Raw genomic sequence first — 23,083 nt, forward strand, 5'->3', positions numbered from 1 at the left:
TGGTGAAGGTGTCTTCTCCGTTAATACTGATCAGTTCTGCTTCCACGGGTGGAAAGGGCGTGGGAAAAACCACCAGATCGCTTTTGAGCGTGTCAGAACCGAAGCACATGTCGTACTGTTGAGCGGCTTCGGAGTAGGACCAGCTCCCGTCGGGGTGGGTGGTGATGACGGGGGCGCCGTACCTGTGGAAAGGCGCCTCCGTCCGTTTTCTGCATTTGAAGGCCACTAGTGCCAGAAGGCTGAGCAGAAAGACCAGCGATACAGCTGCGATGGCTACCAGGAGATACAAGTGCAGGTCTGAGAAGCTTTCCTCCTTTTTAGGCGCATGTCGAAAGGGAACGTGGATGTTGGCCGTGCTTTCCAGCACCAGCACGTCCATAGACACGGTTGCGGACAGGGGAGCTTCTCCGTTATCGCACACCGACACCACCAAGGGGTGACTTTTCAGGTCTCGCTCGCTCATGCGCCTTTTGGTTCGGATCTCCCCGGTGCTGCTTCCGATGCGGAACAGGTTGTCGCCACCATCTGAAAGGTGGTAGGAGAGTAGAGCGTTGTATCCTGAGTCGGCGTCCACTGCTCGGATCTTGGCCACAAAGTATCCCATATCCGCCGAATAGGGAATGTTCTCGCTAACGGAACCAAGTTCCGAATAGGGAGCCAAAATGGCTGGACTGTTGTCATTTTCGTCCAAAATATAAACATTAACGGTCACATTGCTGCTGAGTGGAGGAACTCCAAAATCCGTGGCCTGAACTTTAAACTTAAACATCTTCAACTTCTCATAATCAAAAGACTGCAAACTCACAACATCACCACTATCAGAATTAATATTCATAACTGATGTTATCGGAGCACCATTTGCCTCTCCCAATAGCGCATATGCTACTCTGGAGTTTTCGTTCATATCCAAATCCGTTGCTGTTATCCTGTGAACCGTGTCTCCGACCGGGCTATTTTCTTTCAAGTATATATTAATAATCGGTTCAGAGAATCGCGGCGGGTTATCATTAACATCAGCAACTTGAATAGAAATCACACTTGTGGTGGATAAAGGAGGGCTACCTTCATCATTTGCTGTAAGCGTCACATTGTAAACAGAATATTCCTCCCTATCGAGTGAGCTGTCCACAACTAAAGAATAATAGTTCTTATAATTTGATGTTAGCTTAAAAGGCACAGATTTACTCAGTTTACACGCTGTGTTGCCGTTTTTCCCTCCATCTTTATCAGTTACTGTCACCAAAGCAACAACACTTCCAATCTCAGCATCTTCTTTAACACTATTCATGAGTGACGTCACTAAAATTTCTGGAGCGTTATCATTAACATCAAGCACTTCTATCAGAAGTTTTGCGTTTGCTCTCCGAGGTGACGAACCTTTATCACTCACCTGGACGTGTATATCATAAGCAGCTTGCGTTTCATGGTCCAATTTTCCTTTTACTGTAATTTCACCGGTGTCCTCATCAATGAAAAACACCTCCGCCGGGTCAAAATGCGCACGTTTCACAAAAGCAAACCTCAGCCGACTGTTTTCTCCTTCGTCTAAATCTGACGCACTTAAACGGATCACTAACGACCCCGCTGGTGCGTTTTCTTTCACCTGAGCCTTGTAAAGCACTTGACTAAAAAATGGGGTGTTGTCATTAGCATCTAAAACATTTACATGCAATAATAAAGTTCCACTCTTGGGCGGTTTTCCACCATCCACGGCGGTTAGGGTTAATTGTATGTTGGCTTGTTTTTCCCGATCTAAAGATTTCTGCAGAACCAGCTCGGCAGAAACGCTTTGCTCTCCACCGCCTTGCACATCCAAGGAAAAATATTCGTTAGGGTTTAGCTTGTAGGTCTTTACAGAATTGGCTTTGGTATCGGCGTCAAGAGCAAGCGGGAGTAAAAAATGCTCACCGGTGGGTGAAGATTCAGAGATATTAATTACATGCGATTCCTCCATAAAACGAGGTGCGTTATCGTTTAAATCATCAACAACCACCTCGATTCTTTGCAGAGTCATCGGGTTTCTCAATATGGCTTCGAAATTAAGAATACATTTCCCCTCCTTTTGACAAATCTCGTCTCGGTCGATCTTTTCTGCAACAAAAAGCTCCCCCGTCCGAAAATTAGTCTTGAAATATTCCTTACTGTAACCAGAAACTACATTCAGATCCCGAGTTTGTAGCTCCCTGACGTTTATGTTTAAATCCTTCGCCAGGTTGCCCACCACGGTTCCTTTGTCCACCTCTTCGGGAATCGAGTAGTAAATCTGCGCGTTGCAAACACGCCATAAAATACCGAGAAATAACAAGGAAATGATTGCAGGGTTCTGTCCGACAGCCATTGCTAATCTCAAAGAATCCCAGGTTGTGAAAAACAGTGTTTCATCCACAAAACAACACCCGATCGTCCATATTCCGTCTGCTACTCCCCTCCACAGAATATTTTCTTATGTGCAGCGCACACAATGAAATCAGTGAATGACGTTGCACCGAACCGTGAGAACGCAGGTTGGGATAAATGACGGTCTACTGCGACCTCTAGCGGTTAAATATCAACACTTGAACCCAAAAGGCTGTCAACGTGTTAAAACATTTACAAAAACGTATACAGTACTCAAAAAGGTTTTTCGGTAGTGCAAATTGTTATAGTACCAAATGTTCGTGGGATTTTACACAATAACTTTCACGTCTGCCTATGAGCATCACAAAAGAGTTATTCGATACATGTTAAAACAAATCAAATATATGCACACAATTTATGTTATTGAATACGATTGCAAAGTTAACGATATCATATGGTATTAAAATGCAAAAAAGAATTACCCTGAAGTAAGCAATGAACTACATATTTGTAGTGATATTAGTCTTTGGCCTTGCATCACACACTCAAGAATTGTATCTATCAATGATATAATACACAAGTAAGCACATTGTAAAACGCTTTGAGAGGTCTTCATTGACCTGAAAAGCGCTATTAAAATGCAGACCATCAGACCAGACCATTAAGGCATAAAGGTAATTTTCAGGACCATAGACAGCAGTACTTACAAGTTGATTTTTCCTCCGACCACTGAATAGAAATAGAAAGGTTATGCAAAAAAGATATGGATAGAGCACCACACTGACATATAGATGCAGTCATACAGAACACCTTCAGCTATTTCAACCACCACAAGCACATATGAGCGCGGCATACACAATCCAACATTATTTGTATAAAAATGTAAATACATTGGAACCTAATGTGTGTAATTTTCTCATATTTGGTTTGCAATTCCTTACCAACGTAATATTGTGACAAAACATTAATCAGAAATATGAGAGACATAATAATGCGTTCTCAGCCATCGTATAGTGGCACTTGGACACAGCCACCATAGGAATTGCTGCGCCGGTCAAGATTTTGAAACGGAATGCTGTCAACGGAATTTATTGCATTCTGTTATTACCTATATTTAATGTTGATGTTGGCTGTATTGTTTGTTGATGCCCTTGCAACATCTATTGCAGCCTTGTCGTCTGGGAAAGGGGATTACTTCATGTGCGACCACGTTTTTAAATTTTCCTCATGCTGAACTTTTTGGAGTTTTTGTATGTTTCCGACCAGGGGTTGTTGCAATGGTATTCTCCAAAGCCCTTTCAGACTTTTTTGTGATTAAGGGATATACAAATGAACATGACTTGACACATTTGCGATTATTTGCAAAACAAGCAAAATAAAATGTCAGCCTACCTTCTCTGTATTTGGTAAAGTTTGAGTCCTGGTAAAGGTGTCCCCTCCGTTAATACTGATAAGTTCTGCTTCCACGGGTGGAAAGGGCGTGGGGAAAACCACTAGGTCACTTTTGAGCGTGTCAGAACCAAAGCACATGTCGTACTGTTGAGCAGCTTCAGAGTAGGACCAGCTCCCATCAGGGTGGGTGGTGATGACGGGGGCGCCGTACCTGTGGAATGGCGCCTCCGTTCTTTGTCTTCTGCACCTGAATGCCACTAGCACCAGCAAGCTAAGCAGAAAGACAAGTGACACGGCTACGATGGCCACCAGCAGATAAAGGTGCAGGTCGGTGAAGCTCTCCTCCTTTTTGGGAGTGTGTCGGAAGGGAGCATGGACGTCTGCAGCGTTTTCTAGCACAAGCACATCCATTGACACAGTAGCGGAAAGGGAGGCTTGTCCGTTGTCGGACACAGACACCACCAAGGGGTGACTTTTCAGGTCACGCTCGCTCATGCGCCTCTTGGTTCGAATCTCTCCAGTGCTGCTTCCAATCCGGAACAGGTTTTCACCGCCATCAGAAAGGTGGTAGGAGAGCAGAGCATTGTAGCCTGAGTCGGCATCGACCGCTCTGATCTTGGCCACAAAGTAACCAGCTTCGGCCGAATATGGGATGCTCTCGCTGTTAACGGAACCAAGTTCCGAATAGGGAGCCAAAATGGCTGGAGTGTTGTCATTCTCATCCATTATAAAAACAATAACAGTCACGTTGCTGCTGAATGGAGGAACACCAGAATCTGTAGCCTGAACTTTAAACTCAAAAGTCTTCAATTTCTCATAATCAAAAGACTGAAGAGCAACAATATCCCCACTATCTGAGTTAATATTGAGAAGAGATGAAACAGGAATATTCTTTTGATAATCATCCAACAATGTATACGACACTTTAGCATTAGCATCTAAATCGGGATCAACTGCAGTTATGGAGTAAAGCAAATTTCCCCTTGGGCTATTTTCTTTAACATAAACATTAATAACAGCCTCTGCAAATTGTGGACTGTTATCATTAAGATCTGAAACTTGAACTTTAACAACCTTTGTCGTGGACAAAGGTGGACTTCCTTCATCTGTGACCAGAATAGATACATCATATTCAGAAACACTCTCTCTGTCTAGCGCTCCATCCACAACCAAAGAATAATCATTTTTGTAATTTGATTTAAGCGTGAAAGGAACGGATCCGATGACTTTACAGCTGGTTACGCCATTTTTTCCACTATCTTTATCGCTTACTGTAACCAAGGCAACGATCGTTCCTGGTTCGGAGTTTTCTTTTATTGGGGTCATAAGTGATGTAATTGTAATTTCTGGGATATTGTCGTTCACATCTATTATTTCTACTAGCAATTTAGCATTTGTGCTACGAGGAACAGGGCCTTGATCTGTTGCTTGAACTCTGACTTCATAAGCAGGGTTCTCTTCATAATCTAAATTATTTTTCACTGTTATTTCCCCTGTTTCTGAATTCAAATTAAAAACATTTGACAAATCATCGTTGCCTCGATTTATGAAGGAATATACAATTTTGCTGTTCATGCCTTCGTCCAAATCCGTAGCATTCAATTTAATCACGAGTGAGCCTTGCACGGCATCTTCACTTAAATATACCTTGTAAAGAGACTTGCTAAATGTGGGCACGTTGTCATTTACATCAAGGACGTTAATATGTATTTGACATGAGCCTGATCTAGGAGGTTTCCCCCCATCTATAGCAGTGAGGATGAGTCTAATAAGGGATTGTTTCTCTCGATCCACAGATTTTTGCAGCACGAGTTCAGCAGATACACCATTGTTTCCTCCACTCTGCAAATCTAATGTAAAATGTGCATTATTACTCAATTTATAACTCTTCACTGAATTACTGCCGACGTCGGCGTCAACAGCAACCGGGAGGAGGTACCTCTCTCCCGGTAAAGCTGATTCAAATATATCCAAAGTGTACACATTTTCCTTAAAAAGAGGAGCGTTGTCATTAGTATCCAATATATTAATCTCAATCCGATATGCAGTCATCGGATCATTCAACACAATTTGTATCCTTAGCACACATTTCGCCACATTGGGGCAAAGCCCCTCCCTGTCTATTCTTTCCTTCACAAATAAATTCCCTTTGTGTAAATCCACACCAAAATACTCTTTACTGTAACTGGAAACAACACGCAGATTTCTCCTGTTCAGCTCTTGCACGTTGAGGTTGAAATCTTTGGCGAGGTTGCCCACCACAAAGCCTTTGTTAGCCTCCTCGTTCACCGAGTAGGACAATTGCGAAGCGGCCGAGCCGTAAATACAAAGAAGGGGAGCGAAGTGAATCCAAAAATTGCGTCTGTTATGACGTATCCACATCGTCAATGCAGCAAAATCAACAGACTTCCGTCCAACATCAATGCAAATTGAGATTATTTAATCCAAAAGAGCATCCGTGTATTTCCGAGCTATTTCTGCGGCTGACATCTCCGTGAATGACGATTTTTTTTTTACGTGCAGGGCGGAGTAACATTACTAAATTGAGCAGTCCTCACAACAACATATTTGAATCCACGGTCATGTGCGACCTCGTGTGGTCACAAAAAGGTAACTCACCCCTACAGTAGAATTGCACATGCAGGCACGATGAAGACCATTAAAACAAACGTTAGATACAAAATATACGATATTGAGAATGGCAAATCATCATTGCATTAAATGTACTTGAAATGGTAGTCAAGATTTGTCACTTCTGCCCATTTAAAGTACGAAGTATTTGTTAATATTAGTGAAACACTTAAAGCATTAAGCATTTTTCGGCCATATTTACAAAACCATATTTTATAAAAAAAAATGATAAACACAATGAACCCCAAAGTAACTAAAAACTAAATGTTTTTCATAAAATATACGAAACTTTGGCCTTTACGTTAGAATTAGAACCGTCTTTATTGTCATTGCTAAAAATACAGTAAACATCACTTAAAATTATATTAAACATTGCAGTCCATGAAACACTTGGAAAGAGTTAAACGAGGAAAATTAAAAAAAAAAGATGGTCAGAGTGAATTGGCAAATATTTGCAAGATGGTGCTGACCTGGTATTCCATCCGAGATAGAAGACAGGATACGTAAGGAAACGACACAATTGCGTCATCGTCAATTTCAGAACCACGGACAGTGTTATTTCCGTGGTTTCACCCCAACCACTGAATAGAAATAAAAAAAAACTATGCAAGACAATATAAAATCTGTACAAAAGTTCAGAACCACACTGGCAAATAAAAGCCACAATCACACAAAACACCTCCAGCTATTTAAAGCAGAATAACCACAAGCCAGCCCTACAATCCATCATCATTTGTACTATGAATACATTAGAACCCTCCCAAAATGTTTTGCTAATTATTTGCTTTGAAATGAGTTACAAACCAATTTTGCGACACATATTTGACATTTTAAAAAATACCATGATACTTAAGTTTGTAAGTAGCTCCCAGCATAGGAAATAAATAAAAAAATCATTGTCAGCCTACCTTCTCTGTATTTGGTAAAGTTTGAGTCCTGGTGAAGGTGTCCCCTCCATTAATACTGATCAGTTCGGCTTCCACGGGTGGAAAAGGCGTGGGAAAAACCACCAGGTCGCTTTTGAGCGTGTCTGAACCAAAGCACATGTCGTACTGTTGAGCGGCTTCAGAATAGGACCAGCTCCCGTCGGGGTGGGTGGTGATGACTGGGGCGCCATACTTGTGGAAAGGCGCCTTAGTCCTTTGTCTTTGGCACCTGAAGGCCGCTAGTGCCAACAGGCTAAGCAGAAAGACCAGCGACACGGCCACGATGGCCACCAGCAGATATAAGTGCAGGTCGGAGAAACTCTCCTCCTTTTTGGGCGTGTGTCGGAAGGGAGCGTGGACGTCGGCCACGTTTTCTAGCACAAGCACATCCATTGACACGGTAGCGGACAGGGAGGTTTGTCCGTTATCGCACACAGACACCACCAAGGGGTGACTTTTCAGGTCACGCTCGCTCATGCGCCTCTTGGTTCGGATTTCCCCAGTGCTGCTTCCAATCCGGAACAGGTTTTCTCCACCATCAGAAAGGTGGTAGGAGAGCAGAGCATTGTAGCCCGAGTCAGCATCCACCGCTCTGATCTTGGCCACAAAGTATCCCGCTTCTGCTGTATAGGGGATACTCTCGCTGTTGACTGAACCAACTTCGGAATAGGGAGCCAAAATGGCCGGACTGTTGTCATTCTCGTCCAGAATAAAAACATTCACACTCACATTGCTGCTGAGTGGAGGAACACCAGAATCCATGGCCTGAACTTTGAACTCAAACGTCTTCAATTTCTCATAATCGAAAGACTGAAGAGTAACTATATCCCCACTTTCCGAGTTAATATTTAGAAGAGATGAAATGGGAATATTCCTTGGATAATTATCCAACAATGCATATGACACTTTAGCATTAGAATCCAAATCTGGATCTACTGCAGTTATGGAGCAAAGTGTAAAACCGCTTGGACTATTTTCTTTAACATAAACATTAATTACAGCTTCCGGAAATTGTGGTGCATTATCATTAACATCAGAAACTTGCACTTTAATAACTTTTGTTGTGGACAAAGGTGGACTCCCTTCATCCGTGGCTACAATAGAGACAACATAAACAGGAACACTTTCTCTATCTAGTGCTCCATCCACAACCAAAGAATAATCATTTTTGTAGTTTGATTTAAGCATGAAGGGAACAGATCCGATGACTTTACAGCTGGTTAAGCCATTGTTTCCACTGTCTTTATCGCTTACTGTAACCAAGGCAACGATCGTTCCTTGTTCCGAGTTTTCATTTACTGGGCTCATGAAGGATGTCACTGTTATTTCTGGGGCATTATCATTCACATCTACTATATCTATTAGCAATTTAGCATTTGCGCTACGAGGAACCGAGCCATGATCCTTTGCTTGAACTCTAAGTTCATAAGCAGGAGTCTCTTCATAATCCAAACGGCCTTTTACTGTAATTTCTCCTGTTTCTGCATTTAAATCAAATACACTGGAGGCCTCGTTTTGGTTTCTTTTTACCATTGAATACATGATTTTACTGTTCATGCCTTCGTCTAAGTCAGTTGCATTTAATTTAAAAACAAGTGAGCCCTCCACAGCATCTTCACTCAGACGAACTTTATAAAGTGACTTGCTAAACGTCGGCACGTTGTCATTTACATCAATCACGTTTATATATATTTTCAAAGAACCAGATTTAGGGGGTTTGCCCCCATCTATAGCACTGAGTGTGAGTGTTATGGCTGACTGTTTCTCTCGATCTAAATGTTTTTGCAAAACTAGTTCTGCAGATACACCATGGTCTCCTTCAGTATGCACGTCAAGTGTAAAATGTTCGTTATTGCTCAATTTATAGCTACGCACTGAATTTATACCAATATCTGCGTCCTCGGCCACTGGGAGGAAGTACCGCTCACCTGGTGAAGCTGATTCAAAAATATCCAGAGTATATTCATTTTCGACAAAAGCAGGCGCATTGTCATTAATATCCCATACATTAACTTCGATCCGGTGTGCAGTCATCGGATCATTCAGCACAACTTGTATCCTCAACGCACACTTAGCCACATTAGGACAAAGCCCCTCCCTGTCTATTCTTTCTTTTACAAATAAATTCCCGCTCTGTAAATCCACCCCAAAATACTCTTTATTGTAATTGGAAACCACACGCAAAGCTCTCTTGTCCAGCTCTTGCACGTTAAGGTTGAAATCCGTGGCTAGGTTGCCTACCACGAAGCCTTTGTCTGCCTCCTCGTTCACCGAGTATGACAATTGCGAAGCGGCCGAGCCGTGAAAACAAAGTAGGCAAGCGAAAAGGATAAAATAATTGCGTCTTTCTTGATGCATCCTCATCTTCACTGCGGCAAAGCGACAGATTCCTGGCTGGCATAAATCCAAACCATATTATAAAATCCAAAACGGAATCCGTGCGTCTCCGAGCTTGTTCTGCGTGTGACGTGTCGGCGAATGGCGATTTTTTTTTTCCCGTACAGGGCGGAGTAAGATTATTGAGCGCCCGTCTCATCTACATATTCGAATCCACGGTCTCTTGCAACCCCGTGTGGTCAGAAACGGGTATATCATCCTCACAGTAGAAAAGCCCAAGGAAGTCGAATAAAGACTACATTAGACACAAAACACAAGTTTTTCGGGACTACAAATTATCATTTCATTAAATTTACATGGTATCTTACTCGGGATGTTTTATCTCTGCCGGTATATAATACAATTTATTTGATTTATAACCAGTTAAAACAAATAAAATGTATGAATCACTTAGACAATAAAAGATCGAATACAAAGTTTATAAAGTCAAATGGTATTTACATTTAATAACGAAATAAACCCAAAGTAAATGATGAATCATACACATTCTGATTAAAATACACGAGGCTTTGGCTTTGTCATCACAGAGCCAAGAATTTTATTCACAGTAGAACATACGTAAGGAACCCACTAAAGGGCAGCAACGTCAAATTTAGCACCACCGACAGCGTTATTTGTGAGTACCATGCATCTATTTTTCCACCGCTTATCTTCAGTATTGGGTCGCGGGGGAGCTGAAGCCAATCACAGCTCTCTTCGGGCAGAGACCAGGGGACACCCTGAACTGGTCTCCAGCCAGTCGCAGGGCACAAAAAGACAGACAACTCTCACGCTCATTTACACCTAGGGAGAATTTGAACCGACCTATTAACCTGACATGCAGGTTTGTGAAATATGGGAGGACACAGGAGTGCTTATTTCTGAGTTGCTTTCACCTACTCCCATTGAATAGAAAGAGAAAGGCTACGCAAACCGAATCCACAGAAAATACCTACAGCTATATGAACCAGCAAAACCACAAATGAGAGCAGCACTAATACAGTAACTCATCATTTACACAAGATCACTATTCATTTGAATGTTTTTTTAAATGATTTGCTTTGCAATGAGTTACCATACAATTATTGCCACATACATTTGATCAAAAATACTATGATATAATTCAATTTGCAATCAACTGCTAGCTTTGAATTTGTCTACATCTAAAATGTAAGCTTTAGGTAAAGTCCGAGTCCTGCCAAAGGAGCTGTTTGGCAAAAAACAAAACAAAAACAACAAAAGAACTCAAAACCCGAAGCCGAGTAATGATGTCATATATTTTGTAAAGTTACATTGTTTGTTCTAACTTCTACACAAATTATGAAGCATATCAACTCAAAAGTGAAGTCAACCGATTGAAATGTTTGGAGGAAAAACTACCCCTAGAATAAAAAAAAAAAATTGGAGATGTAAATAAATAACAGCTTATTTGGTGTTCATTTTAAGATATGGCTGTACTTGACTAATTTTTGTATCACTGTGTGGGCTACAGAGTATTGCACTTCAGAATACCTAAATTGTTTCAAGTCCCACAGAATCGCTTTTCCAGCATGTTTAGTCCCTAAAAACAGCTAATTAAGTTTGGAAAGTAATATTGATAATAATAACCCTATGAAAAATAATAGGTCTTTACTGCAAAATCTAATAAAATATATTTCTTTTGTAATATTTGGTAAAATCTGTCTCACAATAAGTCACATTAACGTCTGGCTATTGAATAGAGTTGTGAAAACTTTTTGGGTAGAGAAAATGCATTGCCATAACCACCACAGAAGAAAAAAAAAAAAATAGTAACCCTACCTTTTCTGTATTCGGTAAAGTTTGGGTCCTGGTAAAGGTGTCCCCTCCATTAATACTGATCAGTTCTGCTTCCACGGGTGGGAATGGCGTTGGAAAAACTACCATATCACTTTTGAGTGTGTCAGAACCAAAGCAGATGTCATACTGCTGAGCGGCCTCGGAGTAGGACCAGCTCCCATCAGGGTGGGTGGTGATGACGGGGGCGCCGTACCTGTGGAATGGCGCCTGCGTTCGTTTTCGGCATCTAAAGGCCACTAGTGCCAGCAGGCTGAGCAGAAAGACCAGCGACACGGCCACAATGGCCACCAGCAGATACAAGTTCAGGTTGGAGAAGCTCTCCTCTTTTTTGGGTGCGTGTCGGAAGGGAGCGTGGACATCGGCTACGTTTTCCAACACCAGAACGTCCATAGACACGGTAGCGGACAGGGAGGCTTCTCCATTATCATACACCGACACCACCAAAGGGTGACTTTTCAGGTCACGCTCGCTCATGCGCCTCTTGGTTCGGATCTCCCCGGTGCTGCTTCCTATCCGGAACAGGTTGTCGCCACCGTCCGAAAGGTGGTAGGAGAGCAGAGCGTTGTAGCCCGAGTCGGCGTCCACTGCTCTGATCTTGGCCACAAAGTAACCCGCTTCGGCTGAATAGGGGATGCTCTCGCTATTAACGGAACCAAGTTCTGAATAGGGAGCCAAAATGGCCGGACTGTTGTCGTTCTCGTCCAATACAAAAACATTAACAGTCACGTTGCTGCTAAGTGGAGGTATTCCATAATCCGTGGCCTTTACTTTGAACTCAAAAGTCTTCATTTTCTCATAATCAAAAGACTGAAGAGCAAGAATATCCCCACTATCTGAGTTAATATTGAGAAGAGATGAAACAGGAATATTCTTTTGATAATCATCCAACATTGTGTACGACACTTTAGCATTAGCATCTAAATCGGGATCAACTGCAGTTATGGAGCAAAGAGAATACCCGATTGGAGTATTTTCTTTGACATAAACATTAAGCACAGGTTCTGGAAATTGTGGTGCATTATCATTAACATCTGAAACTTGAACTTTAATAACCCTTGTCGTAGACAAAGATGGACTTCCTTCATCCGTGGCTGTAATCGAGACATCATAGACAGAGATACTCTCCCTGTCTAGGGCTCCATCCACGAGCAAAGAATAATCATTTTTATAGTTTGATTTAAGCATGAAAGGAACAGATCCCATGACCTTACAGCTGGTTACGCCGTTGTTTCCGCCGTCTTTATCGCTTACTGTAACCAAAGCAACAATTGTTCCTGGTTCGGCGCTTTCTTTTACTGGGGTCATGAGTGACGTCACGGTTACCTCAGGGGCGTTGTCATTGACATCAGTTATTTCTATTAGCAATTTAGCTTGTGTGCTACGAGGTACAAGGGCTTGATCAATTGCTTGAATCCTGACTTCATAAGCAGGAGTCTCTTCATAATCTAAAGTACCTTTTACCGTTATTTCTCCAGTTTCTGAATTTAAATGAAAAACATTTGATGGATCACTATTCCCTCTGTTAATAAATGAATACACAATTTTGCTATTCATGCCTTCGTCTGCATCAGTTGCATTTAATTGATGCACAAAAGAGCCCCGTGCAACATTTTCTTTCACTCGCACTTTGTAAAGTGACTTGCTAAAAACAGGAGTGTTATCATTCGCATCCATGACTACAATTTTAATCTGCAATGTGCCCGACCGGACAGGTTTCCCCCCATCCAAAGCAGTGAGTGTTAATTCATGAATTGGCTGCTTCTCCCTGTCTAAAGCTTTTATAAGCACTAACTCTGCAGAAGCTTTATGTTCTCCATTACTCTGAACATCCAACCTGAAATGCTCATTCGGACTCAATTTGTATGATTTTAATGAATTGCTTCCGGTATCTAAATCCACTGCTTCTGGGAGGAAATATTTCTCCCCTGGGGCTACTGATTCAGAAATCTTTAAGACGTGTACATCCTCCTCGAATTTAGGCGAATTGTCATTCACGTCCAATATATTCACATCAACGCGATGCACGATCATAGGGTTGCTCAGCACGGCTTGAATTCTCAGTAAGCACGTTGCCAAACCAGGACAAATCTCCTCCCTGTCGATTCTGTCGTGAACAAAGAGGTTCCCCGTGCGCAAATCTACCTCCAAATATTTCTTACTGTAACGGGAAATAATGCGCAGGTCTCTGCCGTGCAGCTCCAGCAAATTGAGGTTCAAATCCTTGGCGATATTCCCCACCGTGGCTCCTTTGTTTGTCTCCTCCGAAACAGAGTAAGATAATTGCGAAGTGGATTCCTCACAAAAGATGAGCACGGCAAACATAAGAATCCACAAACTCTCCTTCGTCCCCATCATTGTACGATAAAAAGAAATCCTCTTATTGCACATCCAATTTCTCCATATTTACATCTAGAAACGGATCTCCAACCGTCCAGCAGTGACAAAAGCCCTCTCCGCCGAACAAAACCAGAATGACGGTCGAAAAAAAGCCAATGGTAGTTTCACAACGCCCCGGTGTGAGGCATTTACGCATCAGAATATCTGTGGTCCCAGTGCGACATCTAGTGGCCATTTGCTGGTTCAGCATTCAACGGTGGAACGACTTTTTGATCCGCCAGTGATGTACTGTACTACAAAATATGATATAACTCTTAAATAAAAAACAGCACCTATAGATTTGTATGTATTAAAACATATCCATCTAATGGTCCTAAAATTCACAGTGGCTCACATTGGCTGATTTACAAGCTAAAAACGCATTGTAAGGTTTGATTGTAGTCTAGAAATGTACGATTGAAATAAATATATAAACAAATACCCAACAGCGTGAAGTGATAAATACTACAAATACTGCACATATTTTACAAATTCTCTCTTCTACTTAACTTGAAAGTTTCACTTGATGTTTCACAGTGGCAATACGAGGAAAAACAATGTTAGCTTCCTCTATGTGCGGCTCATATTATGTAAAATAAGGAACATTTTTCATCCATCCATCCATTACCTGCACTGCTTATCCTGAGTATGGTCATGGGAGTGCTGGAGCCCATCCCAGCCATCTTAGGGCAGTGGGCAGGGGAGACCCTGAACAGGTTGCCAGCCAGTCGCGGGGCACACAGCGACAGACAAAGCACTCGCTCATTCACACCTAGGGACAATTTGGACTTGCCAACTAACATGGAATGCATGTTTTTGGAATGTGGGAGGAAACCGGAGTGCCCAGATGAAACCCACGCAAGCACGGGGAGAACATGCAAAGGAAGGTTTGATCTCATGACCTCAGAACTGTACCGTGGACGCAAAAAACACTCAGCCGCCGTACCGCCATGAACATTTTTATTGACGAATATATATTTTTGACCAATATTTACTGACCGAGTCTCACAAACACGGCGCATTTGATCAGGAGTGGGTACGTTTTTTTCTCAGAGAGAATGCATTACTTGATGCTAACACCAGAGGAAGAAGACGTTACTGGCAAATAGAAGCCACGATTGCAGAAAACACCATCCGCTATTTTAACCAACATAACCTCATATGAAAGCAGCCAGACAAACATCCATGGTAAGCAGAGTAAATATATTGCAACCTGCCAGGGTGCTTTATCTAATTATTTGATTTGCAATGGGATTACCAGCTATTATTGTCAGAACAAATGATCCAAAATATTAAGTAGACATATGTTTGCATATATAACTGCCAGGCTTTAAATGAAGTAAAACTAGATTGTCAGCCTACCTTCTCTGTATTTGGTAAAGTCTGAGTCCTTGTAAAGGTGTCTCCTCCATTAATACTGATCAGTTCGTCTTCCACAGGCGGAAACGGCGTGGGAAAAACAACCAGGTCGCTTTTGAGTATGTCAGAGCCAAAGCAGACATCGTACTGCTGAGCGGCTTCAGAGTAGGACCAGCTCCCGTCGGGGTGGGTTGTGATGACGGGGGCACCGTACCTGTGAAAAGGGGCCTCTGTTCGTTTTCGGCATTTGAAGGCTGCTAGCGCCAACAGGCTGAGCAGAAAGATCAACGACACGCCCACAATGGCTACAAGCAGATACAAGTGCAGTTCTGAGAAGTTCTCCTCCTTTTTAGGTGCGTGTCGGAAGGGAACGTGGACGTTGGCCGTGCTTTCCAGCACCAACACGTCCATAGACACGGTAGCAGACAAGGACACTTCTCCGTTATCGCATACCGACACCACCAAGGGGTGACTTTTCAGATCACGCTCGCTCATGCGCCTCTTGGTCCTTATCTCCCCGGTGCTGCTTCCGATACGGAACAGGTTGTCGCTGCTGTCCGTAAGGTAGTAGGAGAGCAGAGCGTTGTAGCCCGAGTCAGCATCCACCGCTCTGATCTTGGCCACAAAGTATCCCGCTTCGGCTGAATGGGGGATGCTCTCGCTATTAACAGAGCCAAGTTCGGAATAGGGAGCTAAAATGGCTGGACTGTTGTCGTTCTCATCCAGGATAAAAACATTCACTGTCACGTTGCTGCTGAGTGGAGGAACACCAGAATCTGTGGCTTGAACTTTGAACTGAAATGTCTTTAACTTCTCGTAATCAAATGACTGAAGTGCGATTAAATCTCCAGTTTCTGTGTTAATATTCATCATTGTATTTACTGGAATCGAGTCAGTCCCTTTTGCTAAAAATGTGTATGTCACATGACCATTCTGATCAATATCATCATCCTTTGCAGTTACTTTATGTATCACTGCTCCTGGTGAAGTATTTTCTTTTACATAAATATTTATAACAGACTCTGAGAAGTGAGGTTGATTGTCATTAACATCATAGATGTACATATTGATGAAACTAGAACTAGAAAGAGGTGGAACACCTTCATCAGTCGCAGTAATGGTTAAATTATACATGGAGACTTTTTCTCTATCAAGAGGACCATTGACAACCAACGAATAAGAATTCTTATAATTAAATGCAAGCTTAAACGGCACATCATTATTCACGTCACAATGCACCAAGCCATTTTTGCCTCCATCTTTATCCATTACTGAAACAATTGCTATAGCTGTGCCAATGGTCGCATCTTCTTTAACTGTTCGTAACAAAGATGTAACAGAAATTTCTGGTTTATTATCATTGACGTCTAATATTTCAATCAGTAATTTAGCATGGGAAGTTAATGATGAAAATCCTCCATCAGTGGCTTGTACTCGAAGCTCAAATGCATTATTTTTTTCATAATCAATATTCACCTTGTTTTTAACTGTTCCAGTTTTTTCATCAATAGAAAACATATTTGTCTGTTTCTCTCTTCCACCTGCATTAAAAGAATAGAAAACTATTCCATTTTGTCCCTCATCAAAATCGGTCGCATTTACTGTTATTATCGATGTTCCCATTTCCATATTCTCATATATCCTAGCTTTGTATAGGTTTTGACTAAATATGGGAGCATTATCATTAATATCCATCACATTTACAACTATAGTCATTGTCCCTGATTTTGCTGGGGTCCCTCCATCAACAGCAGTCAATGTGAGCATTATTATGGGGTGTTTTTCCCTGTCCAAAAGCCTCTGAAGCATTAGTTCAGGTGTTAAGTTCTCCCCTCTTTGTAGCTCAAGAGAAAAGTATTCATTTGGGCTGAGCTTGTACGAATTTATTGTGTTTTTACCAACGTCTGCATCATAAGCTGGATGCAGAGGAAATTTTGATCCGACTGCTGCTATAGTCTCACTAATATTCAGCACTTGAGAATGAGTAGAAAATAGTGGATAATTGTCATTTATATCTAGTATTGAAATTCCAATGCGGTATATCTTTAATGGATTGTTGATTACAGCTTCAATATTGAGTGAACACTTGGCTTCATTTCCACAAAGTTCCTCTCGGTCTATTTTCTCTTTAACATAGAGGAAACCAGTCTTGAGATTTACCTCAAAATATTTCCTCTCTGATCCCGAAACAACCTGAAACATCCGAGACTCCAAATCCTGGACATTAAGACTCAAATCCTGAGCAATGCTCCCAACAACGGTCCCTACATTCACCTCCTCTGCCACCGAATAAGAGAGCTGGCCGCTTGTCACTTTCCAATAACACTCCAGCAGCCCAAAGAAGAAATATATCCGCACGGATCTCCATTCGCCCAAGGCCATCATTCAATGGGTCCATATAAGGCATGAAAAGTCAAATGTATCCAAAAATCGAACTGATATGAAGAAAAAATCTTAACAAATGAAACCGCGTCGCATCAGCTTTATTCACCGACTGAGCTTCTTTGTTCGAATGACGAAAACAGCACACAAAATTTGGGAGGAGCCCAGCCGTTCATGAGAAAGTTGAAATGCCACGGTCAACTGCGTCCTCTAGCGGTCAAATTTGATAACTACAAAGAAGGCAACACAACTATGTGATTTTCCATCAAAGCGACTGTATCCATAAAAAAAAGATAATAAAATCCATTAAAACAGCCCCTTTGTGATATTGGTAAGACATATATCATGAAAATTAGAAAGCATACATTCCCCTAATATTTCCAATTCGTGTAATCCTTACAGTACTGAAAATATAGTATTGAAAGACCCAATGCAATCAGCACCTTGAACAGTAATATTTCTAAATATTGAAATTGAAGCAGCAGTGGAATATTAACAATAATCCTTAAAAACACTGATATTACTCAAGAGATGCAAAACATATGATAAAAAATAGAGTCGACGATAAGGTACATTTAAATGAACAGCATGAACCAATATTGTGCAATGTCATATTAACTAAATGGACAAAAATAGCTACACATTGTAAATTTCCTATGTATGTTTTATCTGTGGAAAAGATCATCCGCTCCATTTCCAACAAAGGTAATTTGGAAAAACATCAGTAGAATCGATTTGTACCACTTATTTTGTTCATAATAATTGCCTAAAATAGTGAAAAAAGAAGCTGTCAATAAATTGTAGAACGTAACGTGTTGCCTACCTTCTCTGTATTTGGTAAAGTCTGAGTCCTGGTAAATGTATCACCTCCATTAATACTGATCAGTTCAGCTTCCACTGGCGGAAAAGGTGTGGGAAAAACCACCAGGTCGCTTTTGAGCGTGTCAGAGCCCAGACAGACGTCATACTGCTGAGCGGCTTCGGCGTAGGACCAGCTCCCGTCAGGATGGGTGGTGATTACTGGGGCGCCATACCTGTAAAAAGGCGCCTCCGTTTGTTTTCTACATTTGAAGACCGCTAGCGCCAGGAGGCTGAGCAGAAAAACCAGGGACACTGCCACGATGGCCACAAGTAGATACAAGTGAAGGTCTGAGAAGCTCTCCTCCTTTTTGGGCACATGTCGAAAGGGAGTGTGGGCGGCGGCCGCGCTTTCCAGCACCAACACGTCCATGGACACAGTAGCGGTCAGGGAGGGTTCTCCGTTATCGCATACCGACACCACCAAAGGGTGACTTTTCAGGTCTCGCTCGCTCATGCGCCTCTTGGTCCGGATCTCCCCGGTGCTGCTTCCGATACGGAACAGATTGTCGCTGCTGTCCGAAAGGTGGTAGGAGAGCAGAGCGTTGTAGCCCGAGTCAGCGTCCACTGCTCTAATCTTGGCCACAAAGTAGCCAGCTTCGGCCGAAAAGGGGATGCTCTCGCTATTAACGGAGCCAAGTTCGGAATAGGGAGCCAAAATGGCCGGACTATTGTCGTTCTCATCCAGGATAAAAACATTCACTGTCAAGTTGCTGCTGAGTGGAGGAACACCGGCATCCATGGCCTGAACATTATACTGAAACGTCTTCAACTTCTCATAATCAAACGACTGAAGCGCAATTAAATCTCCTGTTTCTGAGTTAATATTTATCATTACTGGCATCAAGTCAGTCACTGTTGCTAAAAATGAGTATGTCACATGACCATTTTCATTAATATCCTCATCCAGTGCAGTCACCTTATTTATCACTGCACCTGGAGGGCTATTTTCTTTAACATAAATATTCATAACAGGCTCTGAGAAGTAAGGTTTGTTGTCATTAACATCTGAGATGTGCACATTAATATAATTTGAACTGGATAGAGGTGGAACACCTTCATCAGTTGCAGTGATGCTTATGTTGTACATGGAGACTTTTTCTCTGTCAAGATGACCATTGACAACCAATGAATAGGAATTTTTATAATTTAACTCAAGCTTGAACGGCACATTATTACTGATGTCACAATGCACCAAGCCATTTTTGCCCCCATCTTTGTCCATTACAGAAACAATTGCTATAGCTGTGCCGATGGTAGCATCCTCTTTTACTGATTTTAACAAAGATGTCACAGAAATTTCTGGTATATTATCATTGACATCTAAAATTTCTATAAGCAATTTGGCGTGAGACATCAAAGGTGGCAAACCTCCATCATTGGCTTGAACTCGTAGCTCAAATGCACTTGTGTTTTCAAAATCAACATTCTTTTTGTTTGTTACTATTCCAGTATTTTCATCAATAGAAAAAATATTTGATTGTTTTTCTTTGCCCCCTGCACTAAAAGAATAGAAAACACGCCCGTACTGTCCTGCATCTGAATCAGTCGCATTTAAAGTTATTATTGAGGTTCCTACCTGGATATTTTCATTAACACTAGCTTTGTATAATTGTTGACTAAATACCGGAGCATTGTCATTGCTATCAAGCACATTGACGACAATAGTCATTGTTCCAGATTTAGCTGGTGTTCCTCCATCAACAGCAGTCAATAAGAGTGTGATCACGGAATGCTTTTCTCTGTCTAAAATCCTCTTGAGCACTATTTCCGGAGTAGGACTGTCTCCTCTCTGGTCCTCAAGTGAAAATTGTTCATTATGGCTCAATTGGTAAGAATTAACACTATTTCTACCTACATCTGCGTCATTAGCTTCATGCAGAGGAAATTTGGCTCCCAATGCTGTATTTTCACTAATGTTCAACATCTGAATCTTTCTAGGAAATATTGGGTAATTGTCATTGACATCTAAAATCTTTATTTCAAATTGGTACAGTTTTAAGGGATGATTAATGACGGCTTCAACACTTAGTAAGCATTTGGCCTCATCACCACACAGTGTCTCTCGATCTATTCTCTCATTAATATAAAGGACACCAGTCTTTAGGTTTACCTCAAAAAAATTCCTTTTGGTCCCGGAAACAATCTGAAACATCCGAGACTCCAGATCCTGGGTATTTATGCTCAAATCCTTAGCAATGTTCCCTACAACTGTCCCTATGCGTACCTCCTCTGGCACCGAATAAGAGAGCTGGCTTCCCAGCGCTTCCCTATAACACTCCAGCAGCCCAAAAAAGAAATATATCCGCACGGATCTCCATACGACCGAAGCCATCTTCATTCAATGCGTCCATAAAAGGCATAAAAAGGAAGAAAAAATCTTAAGTGAAACCGCGTCACACCCGCTTCTTTCACCGACTGGGCTTCTTTGTTCCAACGACAAATCAGCACGCGCATTTGGGAGGAGTCCAGCCGTGCACTAGGATGCTCAAATGCCACGGTCAACTGCGCTCTCTAGTGGACAATTTTGTTCACTACAAAAGAGGCAATACAACTGAAGTTGCATCAAAACAACTAAATCCACCCAGAAAAAGTTTAAATCCCTTAAAACGAACCATCTGTGACATTTGTAAGATACTCGTTCCACAAATCAATCAAAAAGTGTATCGTATTACATCATATATATATATATATATATATATATATATATATATATATATATATATATATATATATATATATATATATATATATGTGTGTGTGTATGACAAGAATGTTATGAAACTTAAAAAGCAGATATTCCCAAAATATTTCCAACTTGTGTGATGCTGACAGTACATAATGGAAGACCCAGTGTAATCAGCACCTCGGACAGCTACATTAAAAAAGGAAGCGCCCGCCGCCTATGGACTACTAACAAAAATCCTTAAGAAAAAACGAATATGATTCAAGAGATACAAACCATTTTATTTAAAAATAAAACAAATCAAAAAACAATAACGTCCACAAATAAGCTACCTTGAAATGAACAATATTAATGAACATAGTCAAATGTCATAATTGCTAAATGGACAAAAAGTGCTACAAATTGTAAATTTCCTATATGTTTAATTTGTGTAGAAGCCAATCTGTTCCATTTCCATCTTGAAAGTATGATTTTCCATTAAAAGATCAGTAAAATTAATTTTTACTTCTTTGTACCAACTATTTTGTTCCTAACTGCATAAGTGATGAAAGAAGCAGTCGATTAATTGTAGAAAGGAATGTGTTGCTTACCTTCTCTGTATTTGGTAACGTCTGAGTCCTGGTGAAGGTGTCAACTCCATTAATACTTATAAGGTCTGCTTCCATGGGTGGAAAAGGTGTGGGAAAAACTACCAAATCGCTCTTGAGCGTGTCAGACCCGAAGCAAACGTCATACTGCTGAGCAGCTTCGGAGTAGGACCAGCTCCCATCAGGGTGGGTAGTGATGACAGGGGCGCCGTATCTGTGGAAAGGTGCCTCAGTCTTTTGTCTTCGGCACTTGAATGCCGCTAGCGCCAGCAGGCTGAGCAGAAAGACCAGAGACACGGCCACAATAGCCACCAGCAGATACAAGTGCAGGTTGGAGAAGCTCTCCTCCTTTTTGGGCATGTGTCGGAAGGGAGTGTGGGCGGGGTCCGCGCTTTCCAGCACCAGCACATCCATAGACACAGTTGCGGTCAGGGAGAGTTTTCCGTTATCGCATACCGACACCACCAAGGGGTGACTTTTCAGGTCAGGCTCGCTCATGCGCCTTTGTGTCCGGATCTCCCCGGTGCTGCTTCCGATCCGGAACAGGTTATTGCTGCTGTCCGAAAGGTGGTAGGAAAGCAGAGCATTGTAGCCTGAGTCGGCATCCACTGCTCGGATCTTGGCCACAAAGTATCCCACTTCCGCGAAAAAGGGGATGCTCTCGCTATTAATGGAACCAAGTTCTGAGTATGGAGCCAAAATGGTCGGACTGTTGTCATTCTCATCCAATACAAAAATATTAACAGTCACATTACTGCTGAGTGGTGGAACGCCAGAATCTATGGCCTGAACTCTGAACTTTAAAGTCTTTAACTTTTCATAATCAAAAGACTTAAGCGCAACTAAATCTCCAGTTTCTGAGTTAATATTTATCATATTATTTACTAGAATTGAGTCAATCCCTTTTTCCAAAATGGAATATGTCAAATGCCCATTTTCATTAATATCCTCATCCTGCGCAGCCACCTTATGTATTACTGCACCTGGTGCACTATTTTCTTTAACATAAATGTTAATAAGAGGCTCTGAGTAGCTAGGTTTATTGTCATTGACATCTGAGATGTGCACATTAATAAAACTAGAACTGGAAAGAGATGGAAAACCTTCATCTGTTGCAGTAATGCTTATATCATACATGGAGTCTTTTTCTCTATCTAGAGGACCATTGACAACCAACGAATAAGAATTCTTATAATTCAACTCAAGCTTAAAAGGAACATCATGACTAATATCACAATGCACCAAGCCATTTTTGCCTTCATCTTTGTCCAATACAGAAACAATTGCTATTGCTGTGCCGATGGTAGCATCCTCTTTTACTGTTTGTAACAAAGATGTTACCAAAATGTCTGGTT

The 23,083-nt window shown here is 41.6% G+C and overlaps 2 protein-coding genes across 26 annotated transcripts in view; both read right to left on the bottom strand.

Annotated features, from left to right (window-relative positions):
- The window catches only part of LOC148360220 (protocadherin alpha-C2-like), a 173,349-nt gene that overhangs the window by 36,254 nt on the left and 114,012 nt on the right, over positions 1–23,083 (bottom strand). The window contains exon 1 of one of the 25 annotated variants that reach the window (XM_088343759.1): positions 18,421–20,539. The exons of 20 other annotated variants lie outside the window; for them this stretch is intronic. In XM_088343759.1, coding sequence (XP_088199885.1) covers positions 18,421–20,382 — 1,962 coding nt within the window. In that variant the 5' untranslated portion in view covers positions 20,383–20,539. Of the gene's footprint in view, positions 1–3,729; positions 6,238–7,268; positions 10,026–11,462; positions 13,952–15,218; positions 17,733–18,420; positions 20,540–23,083 lie in introns of those variants that run through there. 4 more of the 25 variants (XM_088343737.1, XM_088343736.1, XM_088343738.1 and 1 more) reach the window with 4 other exon arrangements.
- LOC148360221 (protocadherin alpha-13-like) overlaps positions 18,488–23,083 on the bottom strand; it is a 44,044-nt gene continuing 39,448 nt past the window's right edge. Inside the window, exon 2 of the mRNA XM_088343761.1 lies at positions 18,488–18,631. Within this exon, the coding sequence (XP_088199887.1) occupies positions 18,599–18,631 (33 nt within the window). The 3' untranslated portion in view covers positions 18,488–18,598. The remainder of the gene's footprint in view (positions 18,632–23,083) is intronic.

Source organism: Urocampus carinirostris, chromosome 9 (genome assembly GCF_059441175.1).
Source record: "Urocampus carinirostris isolate Australia breed hairy pipefish chromosome 9, RoL_Ucar_1.0, whole genome shotgun sequence".
Classification (NCBI taxonomy): domain Eukaryota; kingdom Metazoa; phylum Chordata; class Actinopteri; order Syngnathiformes; family Syngnathidae; genus Urocampus; species Urocampus carinirostris.